This window comes from Dermacentor andersoni, chromosome 2 (assembly GCF_023375885.2).
Source record: "Dermacentor andersoni chromosome 2, qqDerAnde1_hic_scaffold, whole genome shotgun sequence".
Lineage (NCBI taxonomy): Eukaryota > Metazoa > Arthropoda > Arachnida > Ixodida > Ixodidae > Dermacentor > Dermacentor andersoni.
Window position 1 is genome coordinate 23,411,465 of NC_092815.1, and position 23,386 is coordinate 23,434,850.

Consider the following 23,386-nt stretch of genomic DNA (forward strand, 5'->3'; position numbering starts at 1 on the left):
CTTCGGTCGCGCACGAGGCTAATATACAATGCCCTAGAGTCACTTGTTTTTCTGCCTCTCTCGAACCCGCCGCACTCGTAAATTGTTGGAGCTCCTGAGCTTGCTTGCCTCAATCTCCTGCGCTTGCGCTGCACATGGAGGCGGACATGTTCTGCCGTGGTCAAAGGGGTTGGATTTCCCTCTGTCTAAGTCTTCTGTATCATATTGTTTTGTAAGCCTTGTAACTTCTGATGAGCAATAGTTTGAGAGTGATAAATTATACCTGGATCTCTCTCACACACGACCATTGCCGCTCGGATCGACAAACGTATGTACTGCCATGAAGGAAAGAAACAATATAGGAGAGGTCCTGGCGTCACGTTTTTGAAACCGTAAGTGCAGCCATGTTGGTGCGTCATCTTCATTTGTGCTTTTCTAGTACATAGTGTTCCTGTATATGCTCCCGCAGGGAGCAGAGTTGCGCATAGTTCCGCCGCCGTGATCCAGCTCTGCAGCGAAGCCACTCCTCGCGCGCGCAGGAGCCAAATGCCGCGCGGTGTTCCGCTTTTTTCTCTAGTGGTCGCGCGCTACAAGCGCCAATTGTTCGCAGGCGCTTAGCAAAGGTCACTTCTTAATACAGGCTACGCTCGAACGAGTCATTCGTGCAGCCGGAGGGGGTGGGCTTCCAACCAACTGAAACTTTGTATGTACCGATGTAAACACGCATATATAAACACACACACGAACGTACGAATAGGGGGTAGGACCACCTTCGATTCCCCAAAATAATATACTCCCGTGGCTCGAACAGCTCCAAAGTTCGCTCGCAAACGCGCAGTACGTTGCCACAAAAAGCGGTGCAATGATTTTCAGCATGCATATGAAGTTGTCTTATCATGGTCAGAAAGCAAGAAATGTTTTAAAGAGTTTAAAACTTCACACACGTAAGGTGGACACTTAGCGCATTTTGGCTGCCGAAACCAGCCGATTAATGACCGTCGCCAAGAGAGCTATCGTGCCTATAGTTATGTCAGTGACCGTTAACAGAGCGCCATTTATCACTAACCATCGTTAACAACAGCTGCACGTTTTCGATACATGCGGTGCAGACACAGATTTAGGCGCATTTCAAATGTTCACATGCGCACATTTTAAGCAAAGCTTACTTTTACGATTCATTCATACCGCAGACTAATCAGCTACATAGTAGCAGCAAATCTGCAAGTAGAAAAGATTCAAGATGCAAGAGCTTCTAGATCAAATTTATTTCATACAAGGGAATGCATGAACGGCTGCTGGCAGCAGGTCAAGTGTGCTGGTTCTTGGAACCTTGGGGGCAGAATTCAAAGAAACTGGAAAGGCAACAAGCTATTAAGAGTAACAACAGGTTATTTTTATTGCACTAATCACATCAAGATGGCAAACTTGCAGAGTAATTATTCACACAGTGCAGACTGTAATATGACAACACATTTTTCTTGATCTCTTACCACTCAGAGAAAAGGCAGTAGTTGAAGACACTGTATGAAGTAAATGAAATCACTGAAGCAGGCTTTGGCCAAAAAGCCAGGTTACAAAGCTTTGTGACCTATCGCATCAGAGGCAAGGAAATTTTACGTCATTCAACAGTGCATTCACTCCACTCCCGCCCACAGGAAACAGCATTCATCAAAGCACAACGTAGATTTCCAGCATGTTTAATTTAACGACAAGTTTTTGTTCCACTGGCTGATACATGATGCTCACAAGCTAGCACACATACAATACCGGCTTAGCTTCTATGGCAGCAATTAGTTAACAAAATAAATAAGCCTATGCCCTTCAAGACAATAAATTGACTAGAATCAATTTTACTGTTCTCAAAACTTCACACGGAGAAGGAATATATTACAATTATCACAGCTAGAGAGCTAAATATGCATATGCATACGATGTGTTTCGTATCACTTCACCAAGGTCGTTGACTTCACATCGTCGAATACCGTACCGGAAACCCGCAGCTGCTCCTCTCAACGCACGATCGACGGTCCGCTGATTGCAATGGCGATGGCACTGACGGAAACGACGAGTTCGCATGAGTCAGCGATGCGCCCGTAAAGTTGGCTTTACAGCGGCGCGGATCATTTGACGTCATTTTTCGCGCTCGGCCAATAGCGGTGCGAGCGGCGCCGGAAAAGGTATGCGCAACTCTGCTCCCTGCGGGAGCATATACAGGAACACTACTAGTACACTCTACTTTGCGCCTCCTATCAGCTCGCCGGAGCAGATAGGCGCGAGCTTTCAACTTGCATTGCTACGAGCTGCCGGAAGTGTGTGCTGCTGACGCGCGTCGGAACAGAGCCTACGAAACTTCTGTAGCAATTTTTAGAAACAAACGCCCTCTTGTGCTTTCCGTGGTACATTGAAGAAGACGACGAAGATTCGCGCTCTGATTCCTCTAGTGTATCTGTTGCTGGCTGACACTTACTCTCACAGACCAAAAACACAACTTACAAGCTTGTGCGGATGCGCGACTCTCACGCGTCCCCTGATGTGTTGTTTTCCCGCACGGCTCGCGTGGCCTGACGCCCGCGGCGGTCGGAGTGGTTGAGGCGCAGTACGAGAGATGGCGCGAGTGTTGCGCTGCTAACGCCGCCGACAGGCGGGGTTACTTGGGCGCCGAAAGACAAGGCGCTCGCTCTTTGGGGTTCGGGACAGCAAGCAGTGCGGACGCGCCGCGCGTGCGCCGATCCATGCTTCTGCGAGACCGTCTCGCGTGGCTGCCTTCGAACGCGCCACCGTTCGCGTGACCGTACGCGCGAACGACCAGGCGTTGGGATCCAGCATGGGGCGAACATATTCGCTCGCTATCCGGTCGCGGTGAGTCGGACTTCCTAGATTTGTCGCGCGCCCATCGGCATGTGTTGTGGATAGCAACTCGGCTAGCAGGCATTGATCTATGAAAGGTGCAATAAATGCCCTTGTGATTGTTTGCACTACTGTGTTGTCGTTCCTTTGTCCCAAGAGTACGGAGGAGAACCCCACAAGCTTGTGCACCGCACTCCGAAGTCAACTTGTCTTGCCAACAGAATTTGCTACGACAAATGCACGGGCGGAAAAATCTTATCTCACTTTTCAGAGGCCGAGAGCAGCGGTTGTGGTTGCTTCAGGAGCGCGGTTGCTATGGCAACGTTGATGTTTGGCACACCAGTCCCTGTGCTCCTTTGCGAAAAACACCACCTGACTTCTGCCACACCCACGCTTCGACTCATCCGAGCTAAAGCCCCTCCATTCACGCGCCACCACCGGCAGAAACGTGTATGGAGGGGCTTTAATCTGAGCTAGCCAGGGCCCTGTCCCACGCTTTCCTTTCTCCATGCATGCTGTGCCCGTCCCAGCATACCGGTTCTCGCTGGATGCTGCACGCAAGGCTAAATTTAGCCGCGATTGTGCCTTGCATGGCGCGACAATGGCGCCATTCGTGCATACGACACATGCATTAACGAGTAATGCTATTTTAAAAGCGAATGGCAGTAGTTGAGCACTTAGTAAAGACGAGGACAAGAAAGGAGACGCACGGTGCACAAATGGACACCGTGCGTCTCCTTTTTGTCCTCTTCTTTACTAAGCGCTCAACTACTGCCATTAAAGATGTGCCAACAAGCCCATTTCGCCACACTTCAAAGCGACGCTTTTCTTTGCGAACCTCGACGGGGCAAGTATGGGCCTGACGGGCTGCCTAGGCGGCGCTGTGGAACCACCGGTCAACAGGGCCTTCTATGCCCCACCTATAGGTTTTGGGTAGTACAAAACGCGATGCTCTGCTTTTGAATGCACGGCGTCGCCTCAGCTGCGCTGCGGTGGGAATTTCAGAAAATCCCACACTTAAAAAGCGACACTTTACTTTGCGAACCTCGACGGGGCTAGTATGAACCTGACGGGCTGCCTAGGTGGCGCTGCGGAAACGCCGGTCAACAGAGCCCTCTATGCCCCGCCTATAGGTTTTGGGTAGTACAAAACGCGATGCTCCGCTTTTGAATGCACGGTGTCGCCTCAGCTGTGCTGCGGTGGAAATTTCTGAAAATTCCGTGCATGGCAGGCATTGTAGAATGCCTTCCGTCGACAAGAAAGCAAAGCGCTGTGCCGAATGCGTGCACTGCGCATGAGAAGTCGCAGACGCCGTTTCGGTGCTCGGCCGCTTTCAATGCGTGTGCTGCTCAAGTTGCACGATGCCAAGCTACAACAGCAGACTGCTGCAATATGTGTCTATTCGCTTAAGCACGTGCACCAACTCAGAACCGTGGCCCAATAACAATGAATTAGTTAACTAATGAAACTAATGTAATAATCTGCTGGCGTTAGCACCGGGACTCAGCTTGAGCGGCTCTGGTGTGTGTTGACACTGAGAATGTCGGCCACATGCATGCTTATGCCACAAAAGCTCATTTCAAGACATGGCAATCTGTAAATACTGTGATTGAGTATCTGTAGCCTTAGCGCCATGGCTGACACGCAGTAGCTGTTTTCTTTTCTTTTTATCTGGAGGAAGAACGATGCCGCAGCAACAGTTTTGTTTGTTGTCATTAATTTGTTTACTGTAACATATAATGTGACAAAGGCTGTTTAAACACCACTCTTTATGTACAGTTCCCTATCTTATTCCGCAACTGACTGTGCCACGTCAGTCGATCCGTTTTCTTTCGCTTGTTCTCTCAGCAACGCATTCTGAAACACTTTGAACAGCTCTATATGAACTTTCGCTTAATTATAGGTGGGCCGCTTCACCATAAGAAATTGTTTTAGGTCCTGTAAATTCCTGTGTGTGGCAGTTTCCTAATAAAAAGAAATCATTTGGATGCACCTTTAGAGACGACTGCATTTTTCATGGTTAAGCTAAAATTAAATTTAAAATTTTCATGGCTAAGTACACTCGACAAGATGATCCACAGCAAATACAGGTGCTTTTTCCAATAGCTGAACACCAAATTAAAACAGGAATGAACCCTGAACACACACACAAAGCCAGCAAAACCGGCTGTATACAGCCCGCTAACAGCGTAACTTAATGCGAAGGGCTACAACTTGTATACTACCCAGCCAATTTTGTTGCTGGCTACCAAGGTCGCACACTGTGTTGAAAATTCCTGCATGTCAGGCCCACGACCCTCATGACAATTCACCACGCATCAATAACAGCAGTGACGATGCTTGAGGACAGTGCACTGCTCGGCGTGGTCGCATATACTCGCAGGGTCCGCCCGCCTTCAGCACGGTTTGTCGGACAAAAAGTGCCCGCACTTCATGACCTGTGCTGCATTCAGTAGTGCACAATGCCCTACCTATGTGTTGAACACTTTTCGAGGGTGAGAATTACGCACAAGACTCCAAACAGCTCAAAATGAGCGAGAATCGCGTTACTCTATGGGACAGCGTATTTCCATACTACCCAGCCAACTTCATTGAGCACCGCCAGGTCGCGCCATGGTGCATTCAAAACTCCAGCGCATCAGCCCCATTCATGACTGTGGGTGCTGCGTGGCGCTGTTCTCTAGCCGAATAGGCCAACCAAACTCAGCGTAGGACGCGCGCGACATCACCGCCGCTGGGTTCCTTGCACCACCACCAGATGGCGCTCACCTCCGTGGCAGCGGCATTGCATTAGCCTTTCTACAATGCCTGAATAAAGCCCTCTGTGTCACTTTGTGCAAACGTTCAATAAACACAAACTCGTGTTTCCGACTTTATGCACTCACACAAAGCTATGCTGTGTATATATTCTGACTTGTTGGTTCTACTGCATTTCTTTCCCTCTACGCAACGATACCAAAGTAAAAGACATGACATTTATTCACACATTAGAATGATTATGTGCTTCACTTATCCTACAGCCGTAGTTGGAGGCGGTGGGCGCTAATTTGAATCCCTCTGTCTTGCTGTATGAGTTTCTCGATCATACCATTGCTAGACCCTGCATGTCAAACACGGTGCTGTCATAACCTGGCAAGCGTGACATTTCTGTGAATAGTTGCACGCCTGTAGGCATTATAACTCCTGGTTAGTACAGGTTGAGCTTGATGGATTACACCTACTATGGCTGAGTGAGCTCTCTCAAACATGACCACTGGCGCTGAGATCGACAAACATACTGCCAAGTTATGCCTCTCATGATGCCGCGCACGAGGATAAATTTAACTCTGATTTTGTGTCATGCACGGCATGACAATGACGCCATCTGTGTACATGACACATGCATGATCGATCGAGTAATGAGTTCTTTCCTCTACACAGCGATACAGTTACGGGCATGACTAATGTGACAAGATTCCTCAGAACACCAAAAATGGACAGGAGGGAAGAGGGGGGGGTAGGGTTGGAGGCTATGGATTTCGGAGCTATACCATTAATTACATTCAACATTTATTCCATGTTTGGTTTATGCGAAGGGAAACTCTCTTCCAAGCTTTTGAGTAAATTTGCACTTGCTTTTCTGCATTATTCCATGTGCTTCCAACACCACATACGTCACAAGCAAGACATCATGAAGACGCTGTCGTCAGTGCACTTTGGTTTGGCTACGGCTTATAAGTCAACGCATTGAGAAGTAAACTGCAGCTGGATCGAGAAAATGTACAAGCCATAAAAGTAGTTGTGCGTTCTAGGAAGGGTGCAATCTGATGACGGTTCGAAAAGCAAGGCAAAAGTGGGAAAGAACACTGTCCCACAGGTAAGCCGCAAAGCAGCGGGACTATAGTGGTAAAAACGGGACATGTCCCACCTAAATTAGGACGTCTGGTCACCTTAGGCATGACATTTATTCACGCATTAGAAAGCTTACATGCTTGACTTATAGTACAGCTAATGGGGGCCCTATGGTGTAATTTTGCAAGCATGCTCACTCCCTATTCACAGAAGACCCGCCATGTTCAAAGGTGGTGTACACAAATTCGTATTCCTCTGTCTTGCTATCTGTGAGTCTCTTCACGGTGTTTCTAGACCCTGCATGTCAAACGTAGGAGTGCCATAACCAAGCAAGCATGAAATTTCTGCAAATAATTGTGCACTTGTAGGCTTCATAAGTCCTGTTGAGTACTGGTTTTAGTTTGATGGATTACACCTACTATGGCTGAGTGAGCTCTCTCAAACACGGCCACTATAGCTTGGATCGACAAACATTCTGCTGAGCTATGCCTCTCTGAACGCCGAGCGAGATGTTAAACTTAGCTCCGGTTGTGTCTCGTGTGCCACCTGTGCACACGACACATGCATTATCGAGTGATGCTGTTGTTCCTCTACACAACCACACCAAAATTAAGACACTTGGCGAGTACAGTTGCTAAGATATAAGCGATAATGTTATAACATGTTTTCTTTACATGCGGTTTTAGCAAATGATTGGGTACATATGCTGAACCTTTCCACTCCACTATCGTCCCTGGAATGTATTGGTTCTGGCAAATTACGGTGACAAAGAATTCAGGTTAATGGTGATGGGTGCATAGCATTGCTAGGTGTTCCAGTTGCTGAATGAGTGGAGAGCAAGTTTGTTTGTTAGAAGCGAAGATTTCAATCAAATCTCCTGAGATTTCCTGCAAAAGATCATCAGCTTTCATTAGTTCGGAGGTAGCAACATCTACCAGCACTGTGAGAAAGGAGCAGAGAGAGCAAGATTAGTAATAAATGAAGATTTCAAAGAACAATAATTAGTCTAAAATAATCTCACTCAAAGTGAGTTGCACATTTTTGTCTGTACCATGGCTGGGCTGGAGTACTCACGTGTGCTCTTCAAGAGTAAGTCCATGCTCCAGATCAGCCATGTCTGTACGCCTTTAGCCTGACATGCATGTACAATATGTTTTTCTTTTTCCCTTTCTTTTTTTTCCTTTTTTCTGTTCTGGCAGCCTTCATGGCCTGGGAATAACATGTGCATACGAGTTATTTTCACTGTTGTTCCTCTTCTCTGTGATTGTTTTCATGTGTGCAAACCAAATAATAGTAATAGTAATAATAATAATAATAATTTTTATTGCACAAAGGAATGCATAGCACAAGAAATGGGCCTGTCGAAGCCACCAGTGGCTTGAGGGACTTGGCCCGGCAAAATCAGCAGACGAGCATGCAATATTTACTTTAGCATAGACATATAACAAGATAATGCAGGAAGACTATAATAATAATAATAATAATAATAATAATAACCAAACAGCAAATGAGCCTGTTCTCATTACGAAAAAAAAGCAGTTTGGAAAAAGATCCCGAGTTAGCTGCACTCTTTTTTGCGCTCTCTGCACAACCCATATTAATGCAATCATGCCTTTTTATTTATTTATTTCCTCTTGTCTGCTTTTCTTCCTTCTTCTCCTGTAGCGCCACGGCACAACGAGCAAGCCCCTGAAGCCCATGAAGCTTGACACTGAGGTACCATTTCTGATTTTTCATACTTTACTTAAACCATGTTGTGGCTCTCTTGTACTCATAATAATAGGAAACGCACTTACTACATGTCCTTGCATGTCATTCCCTTTCAAGTTTGTTTCAACTTCTCCTAACCAGCATGCTGGGTGCCTGGAGGCTGGAAACTAGCCCTTTCTTTTTGTCATTGAAATGGAAATAATAAACTATAATTAATCACCATAGAGCTGTACATGGCTACACTTTCTCACTCAAGTACGCAAGAACTTATAAGAAAAGAAAGAAACACAAAATCACGTAATGCATAACACATTTGCGAAAGCTAGCTTGAAGAGAGCAAAGAAGCAATTATATAGGTACCCTGATGTGGTCTGGAAGTTGTGTATCAGCAAATTATGATATTATAGGACCGAGACCGACCAGGCTGTCAAGCGCTCTTTATTCCAAAAAGGGAATGCCCCAGCTCAGGCGCGAGGAAGTAGAACAGGGAAGATGATGATGGCTATGTACAAATGAAAACGATGAAATACGTTAATAGTGCCTACACTAACTTCCCCGCGTCATGGAAGTAGCCAGCCTGGCCGCAGATTAGAGATTATCTAAACGGGGAGTGAAGGGCTTCATCCGTGAGATGTGAACAATTTCAGCATTTCGGCGGCGTTTGTCAGTGACGAAGTGTACTGGGCAGACGAGATAGTTCACTGCAGATGTTTGCTGCACAACGGTGTATGTGCCGATGTAGCGTTGAAGGAACTTCTCACAGAGGCCTGGAATGCGAACTGGAGTCCAAAGCAGGACTTGGTCTCCAGGGTGAAAACGGAGGTCACAGCATTTGTTGTCGCAGCAACGTTTGTGCTCAGCTTGGGTAGCTTCTGTGCTTTGCCGGGCAGTGTGACGCAGGTGTAACATCGGAACGATGTGGTGGGGAAGACGACGGCGCGTTACCGGGAGAGAGCGAGAGTGGGCAGTGAGACAATGCGTCTGCATTATGACGACTTTTTCCAGACTTGTACGTTATTGTAAAGTCATATTCCTGCAAGCGGAGTATCCAGCGTCCTAAGCGTCCTGACATGTTTTTCATTGATGACAGCCAACACAGAGCATGATGGTTGGTGACTCTCAGTCATTAGTCCATGTGAAAGAGGCAGCGATAACCAGTAGCTTGTGTAGAGGAGGTGCTATTGCAGCGAAGTTGCGTATAAATCGACGAAAATATGACGCCAAGCCGAAGAAACTACGTAGATCTTTCTGTTGGTAGGGGCAAGGAAACTGGAGAACAGCAGTAATCTTTTCGGGGTTTGGCTGGATGCCATCTTTTGTTACGACGTGGCCCAGTACTTTTATTGTCTTGCTTGCAAATTTGAATTTTTTTGTATTGATCTGGAGACCAGCATTTGCAAGGCACTTGAGAACTTCGTCTAATCAATGAAGATGTTGGCTGAAGCTAGACGAAAAAATGACAATATCGTCCAGATAACAGTGGCAGATCTTCCATTTTAGTCCACAAAGTACATTATCTATCGTGCACTCAAATGTGACGAGAGCGTTACAAAGGCCAAAAGGCATCACGGTAAATTCATAAAGTCCGTCTGGTGTAGCGACTGCGGTCTTTTCTTTGTCAGTCTCGTTCATCAGAATTTTCCAACATCCTGATCGAAGATCAAGGCTGGAGAAATATTTCGCTCCTTGTAGTGTGACCAAAGCGCCGTCAATTCGAGGTATTGGATATATGTCCTTGCGTGTGATCTCATTGAGCACTCGATAATTGACGCAAAAGCGAACAGAGCCATCTTTTTTCTTTACTAGAACCACGGGAGAAGCCCAGGGGCTAGATGAAGGCCTTATTATCTTCCGCACAAGCATGTCACAACGAAGTACATTAATAGTGCTTACAATATAAATATATGCGGCGCTTAGTACTCTATATTTATAGCCAAGTAGACAGCAAGACCTTTAGAAAAGAAGTTCAAAGCATGCTGACTGTTTTCAGGAATCTAAGCAGTGTGCACAACTCACAACGCTACAGCCATATTGACACATTACGAGTGTGCCAGTGCCCCGTAAGAAACGATGCTTAGTTCATTTTGTAGACATCACCTGTATGCAGCCTGGCTGGGGTACCAGAAAACAAGTGCACAACAATGCACTGTGCTGATTTCAATGTCAGTATTGGGGGCGAACTCCACCACTGGAAAAGCTGGCGCCACCGTCGTCGTGACGTGGCATGAGGGATCACGTGGACACAGCAGCCGCGTCGGTTGCCTCGGAAGCGCTGAAGAGAGCTGAAAACGAAAGTTTAAAGTCCCACCTGCGCTGCGGTTCTGATTAAGTGGTGAGGTTTTCCCGCCTTGGGGGGTATCTACTTGAAACATCTGAAAGCATTATAATAGGTAGTGGCTGCCTTTGGAGGCGTGCAGCATGGTAGGCTACTGCTCGGTACCGCAGTGCCGGACATACGCAACGGAGCCCGGTGTCAGCCTTATTCACACGTAGCCGCAGAACAAGCTTGTTGGTGCTAGATTCTGGCAAGTTCACATTAAAAAAAGTCATGGCCTATGGTTATATATATGTTTGTGTTATGAATTAATGCACTGGATTAGGAAAAACAAGCAGCGGGAAATCGCACGCTGAGAAGACCGATAAGCATCCAGTGCGACGCAACTTGTGAAATAATATTGAAATGTCCAAGAATGAATCGTCGCGACGGCACATCGCATTCACCCTAGGCGTCGAAGCCTCTATAACGAAATTATTTTTGAACAGTTCTGATAGTGTCCACGCAACAATGGTTGCTTGTGTACTGTCAAATGCTCATATTCTGCGGCCTAAAGCTCGCGGCACGGTGCGACAATGCGCTCGCAGCGAAAGCGAAAAATTGTGCACAGACATTCATGCAGACGCGCAGTCGGTCGCTGCGAACGCGTGCGATCGCTGCATTGAGGCTTCATTCTGTTATGCTCCATTTGGTTATATGGACAGCCCACTATAAAAACATATTTCACATAGTTTTCTCTCAGCCGTTTGCCTACGTTTCACGCAAGAAGCCGGTTCGGGAGACTCCATCGTGGCGACCGCGCGCAGTGGCGTTCACTGTACGTATTCGGTAAACAGATAGCGTCTGCAAACGATTCTGTGCTTTCAGTTTGCCCAAGATTATTATTTCAACAGTAAAAAACTTCCCTCGTTTTGAGAGTACATACAGAAATGTCCAGGAGGGCGGCCGCGTGGTGTTCTTATTGAGCGCCGTAAGCGAAACCTGTGAGGAGCACGCCGCGTGATCCCTCATAAAGAGAGAGAGAGTGTGTGATTGTGAAGAGGAAGAGGCGCTATTTTCTGCAGATCCCTCATACTACGCAAGGGAGGCGCTTCCGACAGATGGTGACTTTGTAAGTCCTCGCCCCCAATAGGCTGAGTAGCTTGACGAGTGTAAAAAGTTGGTCCAGTTCAAGAACATTTAGTTCATGTTGTAGGCGTCGCCTGTATGCAGCATGGTTCGGGTATCGGGAAAGCACATGATGCACGTCCTTGTCGTCACGGCCACAGCAACAAGTAGAAAGTGAGACATTCTTCACGAGGTGTTCAAAGTGATTAATTCAAGGTGTATCGAAGCGCCATTGGTGTGGAAGTGTGTGGGTGTCTCTTGCAAGTGAGAGGTCTTAGGGAATTCTAGATGTTTGTCCACTTCACAAAGAATTGTTTTGTGCTCCCTGTAAGCCAAGTTGATATGCATGATTTCTACATAATGTGTGCCGGTTGGCGATATAATGATATGAAGAGATATTCTGAATTATCAAGAGGCACCTTTGTAAATGATTTTGCAATTTCATTTGCTGTAATGCCAATGTCCTTATTGGGGCATATAAATATCAAACACAATTTCTTGTATGAGTCACGTGTGCTCGCTGATAGTTACTTAGCTTAAAATGAGAACTGAAGTACTAGAAGTCATGTACCTTTGTATGATACACGCAACAGCTCACATAAAATACATTCTTATCACCTTTGCATTACTGTCGGTTGAGAGCTAGTGCAGCGGGCTCTCCACACAGGTACTTGTGCCCTGCCTTTTCAACATGCATTGTAAGAAAATAGCTCTGGCAGAAGGAGAGAAACACGAAAGGTTGGTGCATATGTCGAGTCTAGCGCAGTGCATCAATTCGCAGGAGCAGGCCAAGATCGCCAAGCTCGGCCTCGAGATGAAGCTGTTGACGTCGGAGATGGACGCCGAGACGGAGAAGTGGCCCGCCGCCGAGAATGACATCGTAGGCCGGGCACGCGCCATGTCTCAGATGGCCTTCTCCATGTACCAGTTCACCCGAGGAGAGGGCGACCTCAAGACCACACAGGCACGTTCCTCAATCCGAACTGCTGATTCTCTTGGTCAAAAGTATTAGGATATTTAGTGGGGCAGCAAAGAAAAGTGTCCAGCTTCACTAGTACATTACACTCCTGCAATATGAGATATAGGTGAGGTATAGCGCAAACAGGGCATGCAAGATAACATGCAGGAAATACGAAGACACATTTTGCAGCCCCATTTGCGCTATACCTCACATAATGCCATTCCAACTAGCACATCAGTCTATTCTTCTGAACTCCGTATCAAATGTATATGATTTTCACTGAAAGCAGAGGTGTGGTAGGCCGTGAAGGAACCGGTGGCAATGTGGCCTTTGGGCTCTGGAAGCAGCTCCCTGTGGTGCCAAAGGTTGTCATGATGACCAGTCGAGGGCAGTAGTTCATTGTCAAATAAACAAATAAATAAATAAATGCAGAATTTTATTCCATTTGAACATGCAAGAAAGCTCAACCTCGCCATTCCTGCACCCCTTGCTTTATTAAAGAGCGCTGAACAGTGAAAGTTCATTAAACTTAACTTTATTAATTTTAATATAAGTGCAGGAATATAATGTCGTACATCTCCACAGTAAGTTTCTGAACACACGTCTGACCATGTTCACAAATATGAAGCACAAATGTATATGTATTGAAAAAAATGTAATACCTTTAATTTTTACAATGTAAAGTAAAAAATATTAGTAGTAAAAAACAGAACACTGTAAATTAGCACGAAATGTTATTGACATAAAGATCACCCAATAGTTCCTTTTTTTTTCTTTAAGTCTTACAAAACGAGTTTGTTATGTTTGCTTCCATCTCGCTCTTTGCGTGCATGGCTTTCAACATTAAATTTAGTTACAAGTTAGTGCTTGTGCCGCGTGCTTTCATTGCCCCTTGTGGTTAATGCTTTTCATTTTTCTGTGAATATCTTTTGGGCCAAATTATAATTGGTGATTATGATTTAGATTACAAGTAGAAAAATATTTCTTGATTATAATTTTTATGAGAACATGTACACATACAGTACACAAGGCAATTGGCATTTATGTTCCCTTGCTTTCAGTTTTATTGAATGAATGAATTCTGGGGTTTTACATGCCAAAACCACGATTTAATTATGAGGCACACCGTAGTAGGGGACTCTGGATTAATTTTCACAACCAGAGGACCTTTAACATGTCGCCAATGTATGAGCCTTCAGTTCTAGGTAATTAACTCACCTGTTGCTCTTTTTTAGGATCTCTTCACTCAAGCCGAATTTTTTGCAGAAGAAGCCAACAAGCTCTATAAGGTTGTACGGCAGTTTTCATACCAGGTGAGTTAGCATGTGTGTCACTATGCACCAGCAATTTACCCACGTGTAAAAGCATTGGTTTTCTTATTACCATTGAAAGAGTGGCATCTTGAGCCATACTATGCTGGTAACAGCATTTTTTAGGAGCAGCATAGTATCGTATTTACAACAACTAACTAACTGGATAACTTTCTGAACTATCGTTCAAATATATATAATTTTATTGGGACCATTGACTAGACTGTTATCCACACAGAAAGCCATATGAGCACTGCTACACTTTTTGAAGCCGACTTGGCTCTGTGACTGCCTTTGATTGCGTGGTGAACACTGCTGTGTGTGCATGCATGTACAACTTGTCAACTCTTTCCTTCTTTTTTTCCCATTTCTTTTGCTACCCGCTTCCCCCTCCCCTTCCCCAGTGTATCATATAGCTAACCAGGTGCCACCTGGTTAACCTCTCTGCCTTTGCATTTCTTTTCTTCTCTCTCTAATGTATAAAACCTAGCTAACGACATAAACCAGTTGCTAGCAATGTGCGTTCCTTGTAGCTCTACCATTGTGCCACACTCCGTCAGATTTCTAATATGCTTCCATGGAACCCACTATGTGGAACAGATGAGAGTACGGGTGTTGTGTTTTCAGTGTGCACTCAGAGTGATAATTCCTCATACATACTTTTAGTCTTGAAAACAACAATACACAGTAGGTGACATGTCTAGTAAATATAAAAGCTTATGCACAGGCATATTTTTTTAAGAAAATGTTTTAGTTCCACTAGCGTAGTATGCATGACTGTAGCTAAGGTGATAGTGAAGTTTCGTTTGTCTGTTGTCCTCGCGTCTCCGTTGGAACGTGAAGTTTCTCGGACGATGATTGGCAGTTGATCGAATGCAAACAGAAAACAATGGAGATCAGATGTACAAGAAATATTTATAGGTAAACTTTTTTATATACATGGCAGACAAAACAAATGTATTACGACTTGAACAGTTGAGAAACAAAGTCTCACTTTTCTACTGTCTCAATGACTGTTAGAGCCCAGACTCGTTTTAACGTACACGATACAGAGCCTCGCTGATCTATCAGCAATTCTGATTTCAACCAAGTCTCGTTTTAACTACATGGTATGAAGCCTCACTTATCTATCAGCAATTCTGATTTCAGCCCAAGTCTCATCTTAATGTACATAGACATAGTACGGAGCCTCACTGATCTATCAGCAATCCTGATTTCAGCCAAGTCTTATTTTAACGTACATGATACAGAGCCTCACTGATCTATCAGAAATTCTGATTTCAGCCAAACCTGAAGACAGCATATCGTCCCAATTATTATAGCTCAAATATACAAAGAAAAAGTGCAGTAGGGCCATTGGCCCGTCCCACAGATTCAGTTGCCAATGAGAGTCAAAAGTTTGTCAAGCCACAACCCAAAGAGATGGGCTTACTCTTAAAAGTAAACATATTGGAAAACAAAACTATTTTCTTTCTTCCTAAAACTCCGTTCCCCTCTCATTTCTACGCAGTCAGTGATGGCCTCAACAAAAAAACGCCAGGCCTGCAAAATTTATTGATAAGCCATCTCAAACCCTGATGGTGTCTCTAGGCCATTTGAAATCTCGGTGGCATCTCTTTGCCGCAAATATCTCTGAAGCCGGGGCTTCAACACTGCGTACCGCAGCTGCACTCAAGGTTTGTCCGTGTGGGAGATTTATGACCGTCCATGGCATCTGAACTTATTGTCTACAAGACGAAGTTCTCCTGAATGCGTGTTTACAAAACGACATTGTCCGAATGTGCTCCTCACATGCGTACTGCATCTCTACAGTGCACACTGTAAGTTGTCATTTGACACCATGTGAGCTCTTCTCAGCACACAGCAACAAAGGCCGACGATTGCCTCCCGGACGCATAGAAGAATAGACTTCCGCTCCGCACACGCGGCACATGGTCAATATTGCTTGGCCATTCTAAACCTCGGCGGCATCTCCAGCCAGCCAGGGGATTGGGAGCCAGCGCCACAACACTGTGTACAGCAGTCCCATTCAAGATTTGTCTGTGTGGACCTATTATGGCCGCCGGCAAAATGCCAAGTCAGTGCGCACAATACCGCCTTCCCCGAATCCGCACCGCGCTCCCGTGGCGCACACCGTGACTCGTCACCCAACACCACGCGGGCCTTCTGACCCCTCACAAAATGCAAACGGTTGCCCATTGGACGTGGAAGGAAGTGGACCCCCTCTCTTTACACAAAGCATGTGGGCGACTTGCGACACTTGGGAAGTACACAAAACAGTCAATGCAGCCTTGCAGTGATGTTGCTCATTAAAAACAGACAAAGTTCTGCACACTATAGCTTCTCGCTGCACTGGCAGGAACGGAGCAATCCTATGTCATGATGCATCTACCTTCTTCATGGAAACAAGTATTATAGTAAATTATAAGGGGGGCGCTTTGGTGCTTGCACATTCTTTATAAGATTTAGAGAGTTTGGACCTTCATTTCAATGAAAAATGTCGTGTCAGAACTCACTCAAAACCTCTCTACTACTTCCTCGAATATTTTAAGCCCACTACTTGTTCTTGTTAAGCAATTATATATGTGCAGATCACCTTGTGATATAAGAAAACTGTTGGCACTTTCTCCTGTGTCTGACATTGAAAATGAACTTTCTATATGCTGACCACAATAGATTATTAAGATTAGATTGCAAGTTAAAAGAAAAAGACAGAGAAAAAAACGCATTGTTTATCGCTTTGATTAAGACAATATTTTAAAGCAGTCAGAATAAGTGCTGATTTTGAATAATGTATATGCTTACCACATGCAATTTGCTCTGCTGTAAGCATGTGTAGAACACAATCGTCATCATTTTTTTTCTCAAGCCTTTGATTACAAACTTTCATATACAGCAGGTTTCTGTTAAATTGACTCTAGTTAAATGAATATTTAGTTACATGAAGCTTTCGGTGGCAGGCATCCCGCCTCAGCACAGCAGGATATACCTTATGTTCGCAGGTTAGTGTTGCGGAAGGCACAGTTAAGAAAGTTATAAGAGCTGGTTGTGCAAGGACACAGTTCACAGGAGGACAAAGTTGTGACAACGTAAAGAAGGCAGTTGTTCCATATTTTCATGGAATCTTGCACAACCTTAAGAAGGTTGGCCAGAGTGCAAATGTTGATGTTTGTTTCTCTGCACCTAGAAAACTGGTGTCACTGAGCAAGCAGACTTGCGCTGTCTTCCAAGAAAAGGCCCAGTGTAAAACTAATCACAGACTGCGTATCACACAGTGTGCCCAGTGTGTCGTATAGGAGATACCTATCTCATGTGGTAAAGTCTACATCGGGTAAACTGGCCAATTGATTAACGATCGGCTTAGGGAACACCGCAACAATGTTAACAACACTATTCAAGCTAATCTAGGCATGCATTGTCGCGACTGTGGGTGCAAACCTGTCTGGGACAAATGCAAGATTATATCTAGGAGAAAATCAAGCCTTAATAGAGAAATTATCGAGGCTGTCGCAATTTCACGTGCGGGAAATAACTGTGTCAGTTGTCCCTCAATAGCCTTGTGTGAAAAAGAGCTGACCTACCTTGATTCAAATGCCAGTGTGCGATAGCGATACGAGCAAGTTCTGTCGTACTGCTACAAATCATGCCAAATGCCGATGCCAGTTCAGCAGCTGTGCACGGGCGTGTTGCCGTCTCTTTTGGACAATCTTCATCGCTACTTGGGCAGCCTTCCTCCTAGGTTTCCACAATACTTCATGGGTGATGCGCAAGCACATACCCTAAGCCGCCACAACACTTCGCCTCATTCCTCCTTCCCCCCTTCACTCAATGCCACCTAGACTTTCCTTTACGTGGCATTGTTTTGCCACATGAAACAGGCCAACCTAGATGCGGTAAGGGTGAAAGCAGAGCAATTCAGACTGATATTTGCAAACAAATGTGCAGCCTTAGAACAGCGAGATGAAGATGACATAGAGGTAATAAATGAAACTGAAACTAGGCTGGCTTCAGAAGCAGCAATTGAAGTGGGAGGTAACGCACCAAGGCAAGCAATAGGCGAGCTCTCCCAAGCAATGAAGGACCTAATAAAGAAACGACAAAGAATGAAAGTGTACAACTCAAGAGATCAGGTAGAATTCTAGGAATTGTCAAAACTGATCAACAAGGAGAAAATAAAGGATATTCGAAATTATAATGTAACAAAGACTGAGGAAGCAGTAAAAAATGGATGCAGCATGAAATCAGTGAGAAGAAAACTTGGCATAGGACAAGCCAAGATGTGTGCACTGAAAGATAAGCAGGGTAATATCATCAGCAATTTTGAATATGTAGTAAAAGCAGCGGAAGAATTCTATACTGACCTGTACAATACCCAGAGCAGCCACGATACCTCCATTCGAATTAGTAGTGACCAGGTTACAGAGGCTCCTTCTATAACTAGCGACGAAGTTAGAAGGGCCTTGCAAGACATGAAATGGGGGAAAACGGCAGGAGAAAGTTGACTACCAGTCGATTTAATCAAAGATGGTGGAGACATAATGCTTGAAAAACTAGCGGCCCTTTATACAAACTGCCTATCGACTTCAAGGGTCCCAGAGAACTGGAAGAATGCCAACATTATACTAATCCACGAAAAGGGAGACATTAAAGAATTTAAAATTTATAGGCCCATTAGCTTACTTCCAATATTATATAAAATATTCACCAAGATAATCTCCAATAGAATAATAGCAACACTGGACTTATGTCAACCAAGGGAACAGACAGGTTTCAGGAAGGGATGCTCTACAATGGATCACATCCGTCATCAATCAGGTAATTGAGAAATCCGCAGACTACCATCAGCCTCTGTACATTGCTTTCATAGATTACGAAAAGGCATTTGATTCAGTAGAGGTACCAGAGTCAGAGAGGCATTACTAAACAAGGAGTACAGGAGGCTTACATAAATATATTTGAAAATAGTATCTACAAAGATTCCATAGCTACCCTAATTCTCCACAAAAAAAATGTAGGACGATACATATAAAGAAAGGAGTCAGACAAGGAGATACAATATCTCCAATGCTGTTCACTGTGTGCTTGGAAGAAGTATTCAAGCTATTAAATTGGGTTGGCTTAGGAGTAAAAATGAAAAGCAAACATCTCGGCAACCTTCGGTTTGCAGATGACATTGTCCTGTTCAGCAACACTGGTGACGAGTTGCAACAAATGATTGAGGACCTTAAATGGACACTAAAGGCAAATACTAAGTTGATGTGGTCTGTTTAAATACCATTTCAGATACCTCGCAACATTTGTTTCGTGCCAAGAAAGGACTTGGTTTACGAGAAAATTGCATCTGAAGAGTCCGAAGACCTTTTTCGAAATTCAAACCTCCCACCACTCAACCGGGGGAGTAGTGACATTGCATACGCCATCACCACCCTTTGCCGTCGTCGGTGTAAAACGGTGCCCGACAGACGGCAGTACTGAGCCAAGACAGAGTGGTGGATTCGGCGCTGCAGCTGCTTTTTGGTCAAGTGGCGTAGACTGTTCGGGCATCCCGCGACATCACATGGAAATTGAATTCTCTGCCAGTTGCAGTTTGTGTGAGTTTCGTGAGCCAGCAAAACCAATGCAGCACTACATCATAATGAAATTACTGAAGTGAAAAAGCGTGGGCAGTTTGTAGTCAAATAAAAACAAAACCTTTCAACTGCCCGCACCATTGTCAAGGGTAATTTCAATGAGTTCTTTTTTCCAAAAGGAAATAGAACTGGACAAGTAGCATTTTATTTCATCTTATTATACAACACAAGAATGTTTTCTTGCAACGTGTGGTTGAGTACTAGTGACAGAATTTAATTGAAGAATGCTTTTGTCATCGGGCAAGTACTTGAATGTTTTGGGGGAGTCTCTAATCATGTCCTGCATTTACCTCAATTTCTGGATTATTAAGGCTCTGTTCACGATAATATTGATGCCTTAAAGATTCTCGTGCACTAATCTATCAATTTAGCTTGACTTAATATTTGCCTTTTGTGTCCCTTGTAAGAGTGGGGTTGAAGATTAATATGCAGAAAACAAAGATAATGATCAATAGCCTGGCAAGGCAACAAGAGTTCAGGATTGCCAGTCAGCCTCTAGAGTCAGTGAAGGAATGTGTTTACCTAAGTCAATTACTCACAGAGTACTGTGATCATGAGAAGGAAATTTACAGGAGAATAAAAATTGGTTGGAGCGCATACGTCAGACATTATCAGATCATGACTGGAAGCTTACTATTATCACTAAAAGGAAAGGTGTGGAATCAGTGTATTCTACCGGTGCTAACATATGGGACAGAAACGTGGAGACTGACAAAGAAGCTCGAGAACAAGTTAAGGACCGTGCAAAGAGCGATGGAACGAAGAATTTTAGGCATAATGTTAAGAGACAGGATGAGAGCGGTGTGGATCAGAGAGCAAATGGGGATAGCCGATATTCTAATTAACATTAAGAGAAAGAAATGGAGCTAGGCAGGTCATCTAATGCGTAGGTTAGATAACTGGTGGACAAATATGGTTACAGAATGGGTGCCAAGAGAAGGGAAGTGCAGTCGAGGACGGCAGAAGACTAGGTGGGGTGATGAAATTAAGTAAGTCACAGGAGCAAGTTGAAATTGGTTGGCGCAGGACAGGGGTAATTTTAAATCGCAGGGTGAGGTCTTCGTCCTGCAGTGGACATAAAGTATGATGATGATGATGATGATGATGATGATGATGATTGCATCTCTCCCTACTTTCCCCGGCACACGATTCTTTTCTCCACCTCTAGAGGCCAGAAGACCTCAAAGTGCACAAAGAAGTGCACTTTGAGGACTTGGCGTCGCGCTCGATATGTTGAATGTGCTGATGAATGGGTGTTCTATATACACGTGCACCAGCCCTATACATTTGCATGGTATTTTCAAGAAGATTTTACAGCGGTTCGATATATACAATAACTTGTTATATGTGGATTTGATATATCTGGGTTTAACTGTGTGTGTGTGTGTGTGTGTGTGTGTGTGTGTGAATATATATATATATATATATATATATATATATATATACAAGAACAGTTATGTGCTTGAAAGTAGGATTGTCTTGTCCATCCTATTCGTTATGCTGACTGACAACTGTCGTTGTCAGTGACAATACATAACAATGATTTTTGTCATTGTCAGACCACTTTGGAATCAAGTGCACAAACCCCAACGCTATTGCACAACAGCGCTGAGAAATCACTGCAAGGTTTTGCACTCTACAAAGGCTCTGAGAGCAGTGGTGCTTGTGAATGTATTTCGGAGGCCGAACAAATGGTTCGTTGTCATGCTCGTGAAAACAGCATCAACAGCACAAAGGATGCGTACATGACAATGATGATGATCAGCTTTAAGTATGGCGTGCCAAGATTCAGGCGGTTCATGGAAAACAATATTGAAAGCGTCGACGGTGTGAATGCCAGCAATGATGTTGCAGCAATAACGCCACATAGTTTACGCAGTTGCTCACAGGATTAATAGCTGCCAAGTACCCAATATAGCAGCACTGCAAATGTACTGGGAAATGTTGGGAAATCACTCAAATCTGGTATGTTGCACTGCATCATTTCGCTCATGACACCAGTTGTAGCAGAAGTTATGGCCTCAAAGTTGCTTAGTCCTCAGGTGGGGCCTTCAATATGACTATTGGAGCCTAAAAAGCAAGAAGCCTTCAAGACAGCCAATTCCTCATCCCCTCTTGGTTAAACATTGATTTATACAACCACTGATTCATTGAATAAACATTTAAGCTGCTGTTGCACTTGTTCTAGCCAGCTTCCTCAGTCCAGAAAGCCAGCAGGATGGCAAGGGCAGCTGACAATAAACACCGAGTTGAAAAAAAATGGTGTAGAGAAACTTTATATTTAATGGACATCTAAAAGGCCACACTGCTGACACATTGGACAGGTAGGTGCTCAGACGTTGGCCCACTGAATAATAGAAACAGACAACATGACTGTATTCCCAAGTTCTCAAAAACTTTTTACACTGACCACAACTCAACCTTACCATAATAACACAGATAACTAAAGTAAACATGGTGTAGCAAGATTGTCAGAATCAAATGTATTCAAACAGTAAAATGTCCAATCGCCCTGAACAACACACGCACACACGTACACACACACCGGGATCCGGTAGTTGAACAGGCTCTTGTAGGTTGAGGATGTATGTACGTAAAAAAACGATGTTTTATTTCCTACGTTTTGGCTGGGGTCCAGCATCTATATGCTAGAATGCTCAGCATGCAAACTACAGTACATTGGACAAACAGAAACAGCCTTTAGATTGCGTTTCAACAATCATAAATTGCATGCCATGAGCCTTCCTAATCTTCCGCTATCCAAAGATGCCACTATCCTGGGCCACTCTTTTGACAAGTTAACCGCTATTATACTTGAATCTGGTTTCAAACCGCACCATGAGAGGGAGGAATGAATTATAATAAATTTAATTAAAAAATGTTTTTCAAAGAACTATAAACTCTTCAAAGGCTGAGAAAGCATCCTTGTGACATTGCCCTATAGAGGAGGCTGTGAGAGAAAAAATTTGAGGAATTGCTAAATTCACTCCAATCTTTCTAAATGTTGTTTCTAAAATGCTTTTCCTTGCATGTGTAAACCGTGTACAGAATAAGAAAAGAAGTGGTCAGTTGTCTCATCTTCGCCACAGAATGGGCACAGTGGGGAGGGAGCCAGACCAGCCCTATGTTGAAAAAATTTTAAATAATGCATTCAACACCGTAATCGAGTGAAAATTACCTCAGTTTTATGAATTTGAAAGAAATTTCTGTGCCAAGGGGAATAGTAGGTGTCGATACTCTGCAAAATTAGTTATAGCTGCGTTTAAGAAGGCAAGCATGATAGCATATGACCTGAATCTAGCTGTAGTAATGTATGTTGACATAGGAAGTGCCTGCTCTCGACAGGCTATCTGCCTTTTCATTCATAAATAATCTCTTATGTTCAGGTATCCAAGCAGGTCTATTAACTTTAATTGGGCAGGCAGAAGAGAATGGAATGTACGCAAGATGTGAGAGTCACTGCCAGCAGTGAGTGACAAACATAAGGATAATAAATCTGTTATTATGACTACTGATGAAGGTGTTGGACTTCGTTTTCTCTAGGCTAATATTACCACCATGAATTCAGCCCAAATACTGGTATGAAGTCAGGAATCCTAAGGGAGAAAGACCAATCAAGAGCAGGGGAGAAAATGCCAATATCAGACTTTTGTTCATGTTTTGATGCATCTGTAGCAATGATAGTATCTATCACTAGACCCATTAAATGATCCTGTAACAACCCATTTAAAATTCT

General features: G+C 44.2%; 1 protein-coding gene across 3 annotated transcripts in view; it reads left to right on the plus strand.

The window, feature by feature from the left end:
• alpha-Catr (alpha-catenin related) overlaps positions 1 to 23,386 on the plus strand; it is a 192,611-nt gene that overhangs the window by 136,662 nt on the left and 32,563 nt on the right. For all 3 annotated transcript variants that reach the window (XM_055077414.2, XM_055077415.2, XM_055077413.2), the window contains exons 11-13: positions 8,323 to 8,373; positions 12,531 to 12,713; positions 13,946 to 14,023. In XM_055077414.2, the coding sequence (XP_054933389.1) occupies positions 8,323 to 8,373; positions 12,531 to 12,713; positions 13,946 to 14,023 (312 nt within the window). The remainder of the gene's footprint in view (positions 1 to 8,322; positions 8,374 to 12,530; positions 12,714 to 13,945; positions 14,024 to 23,386) is intronic.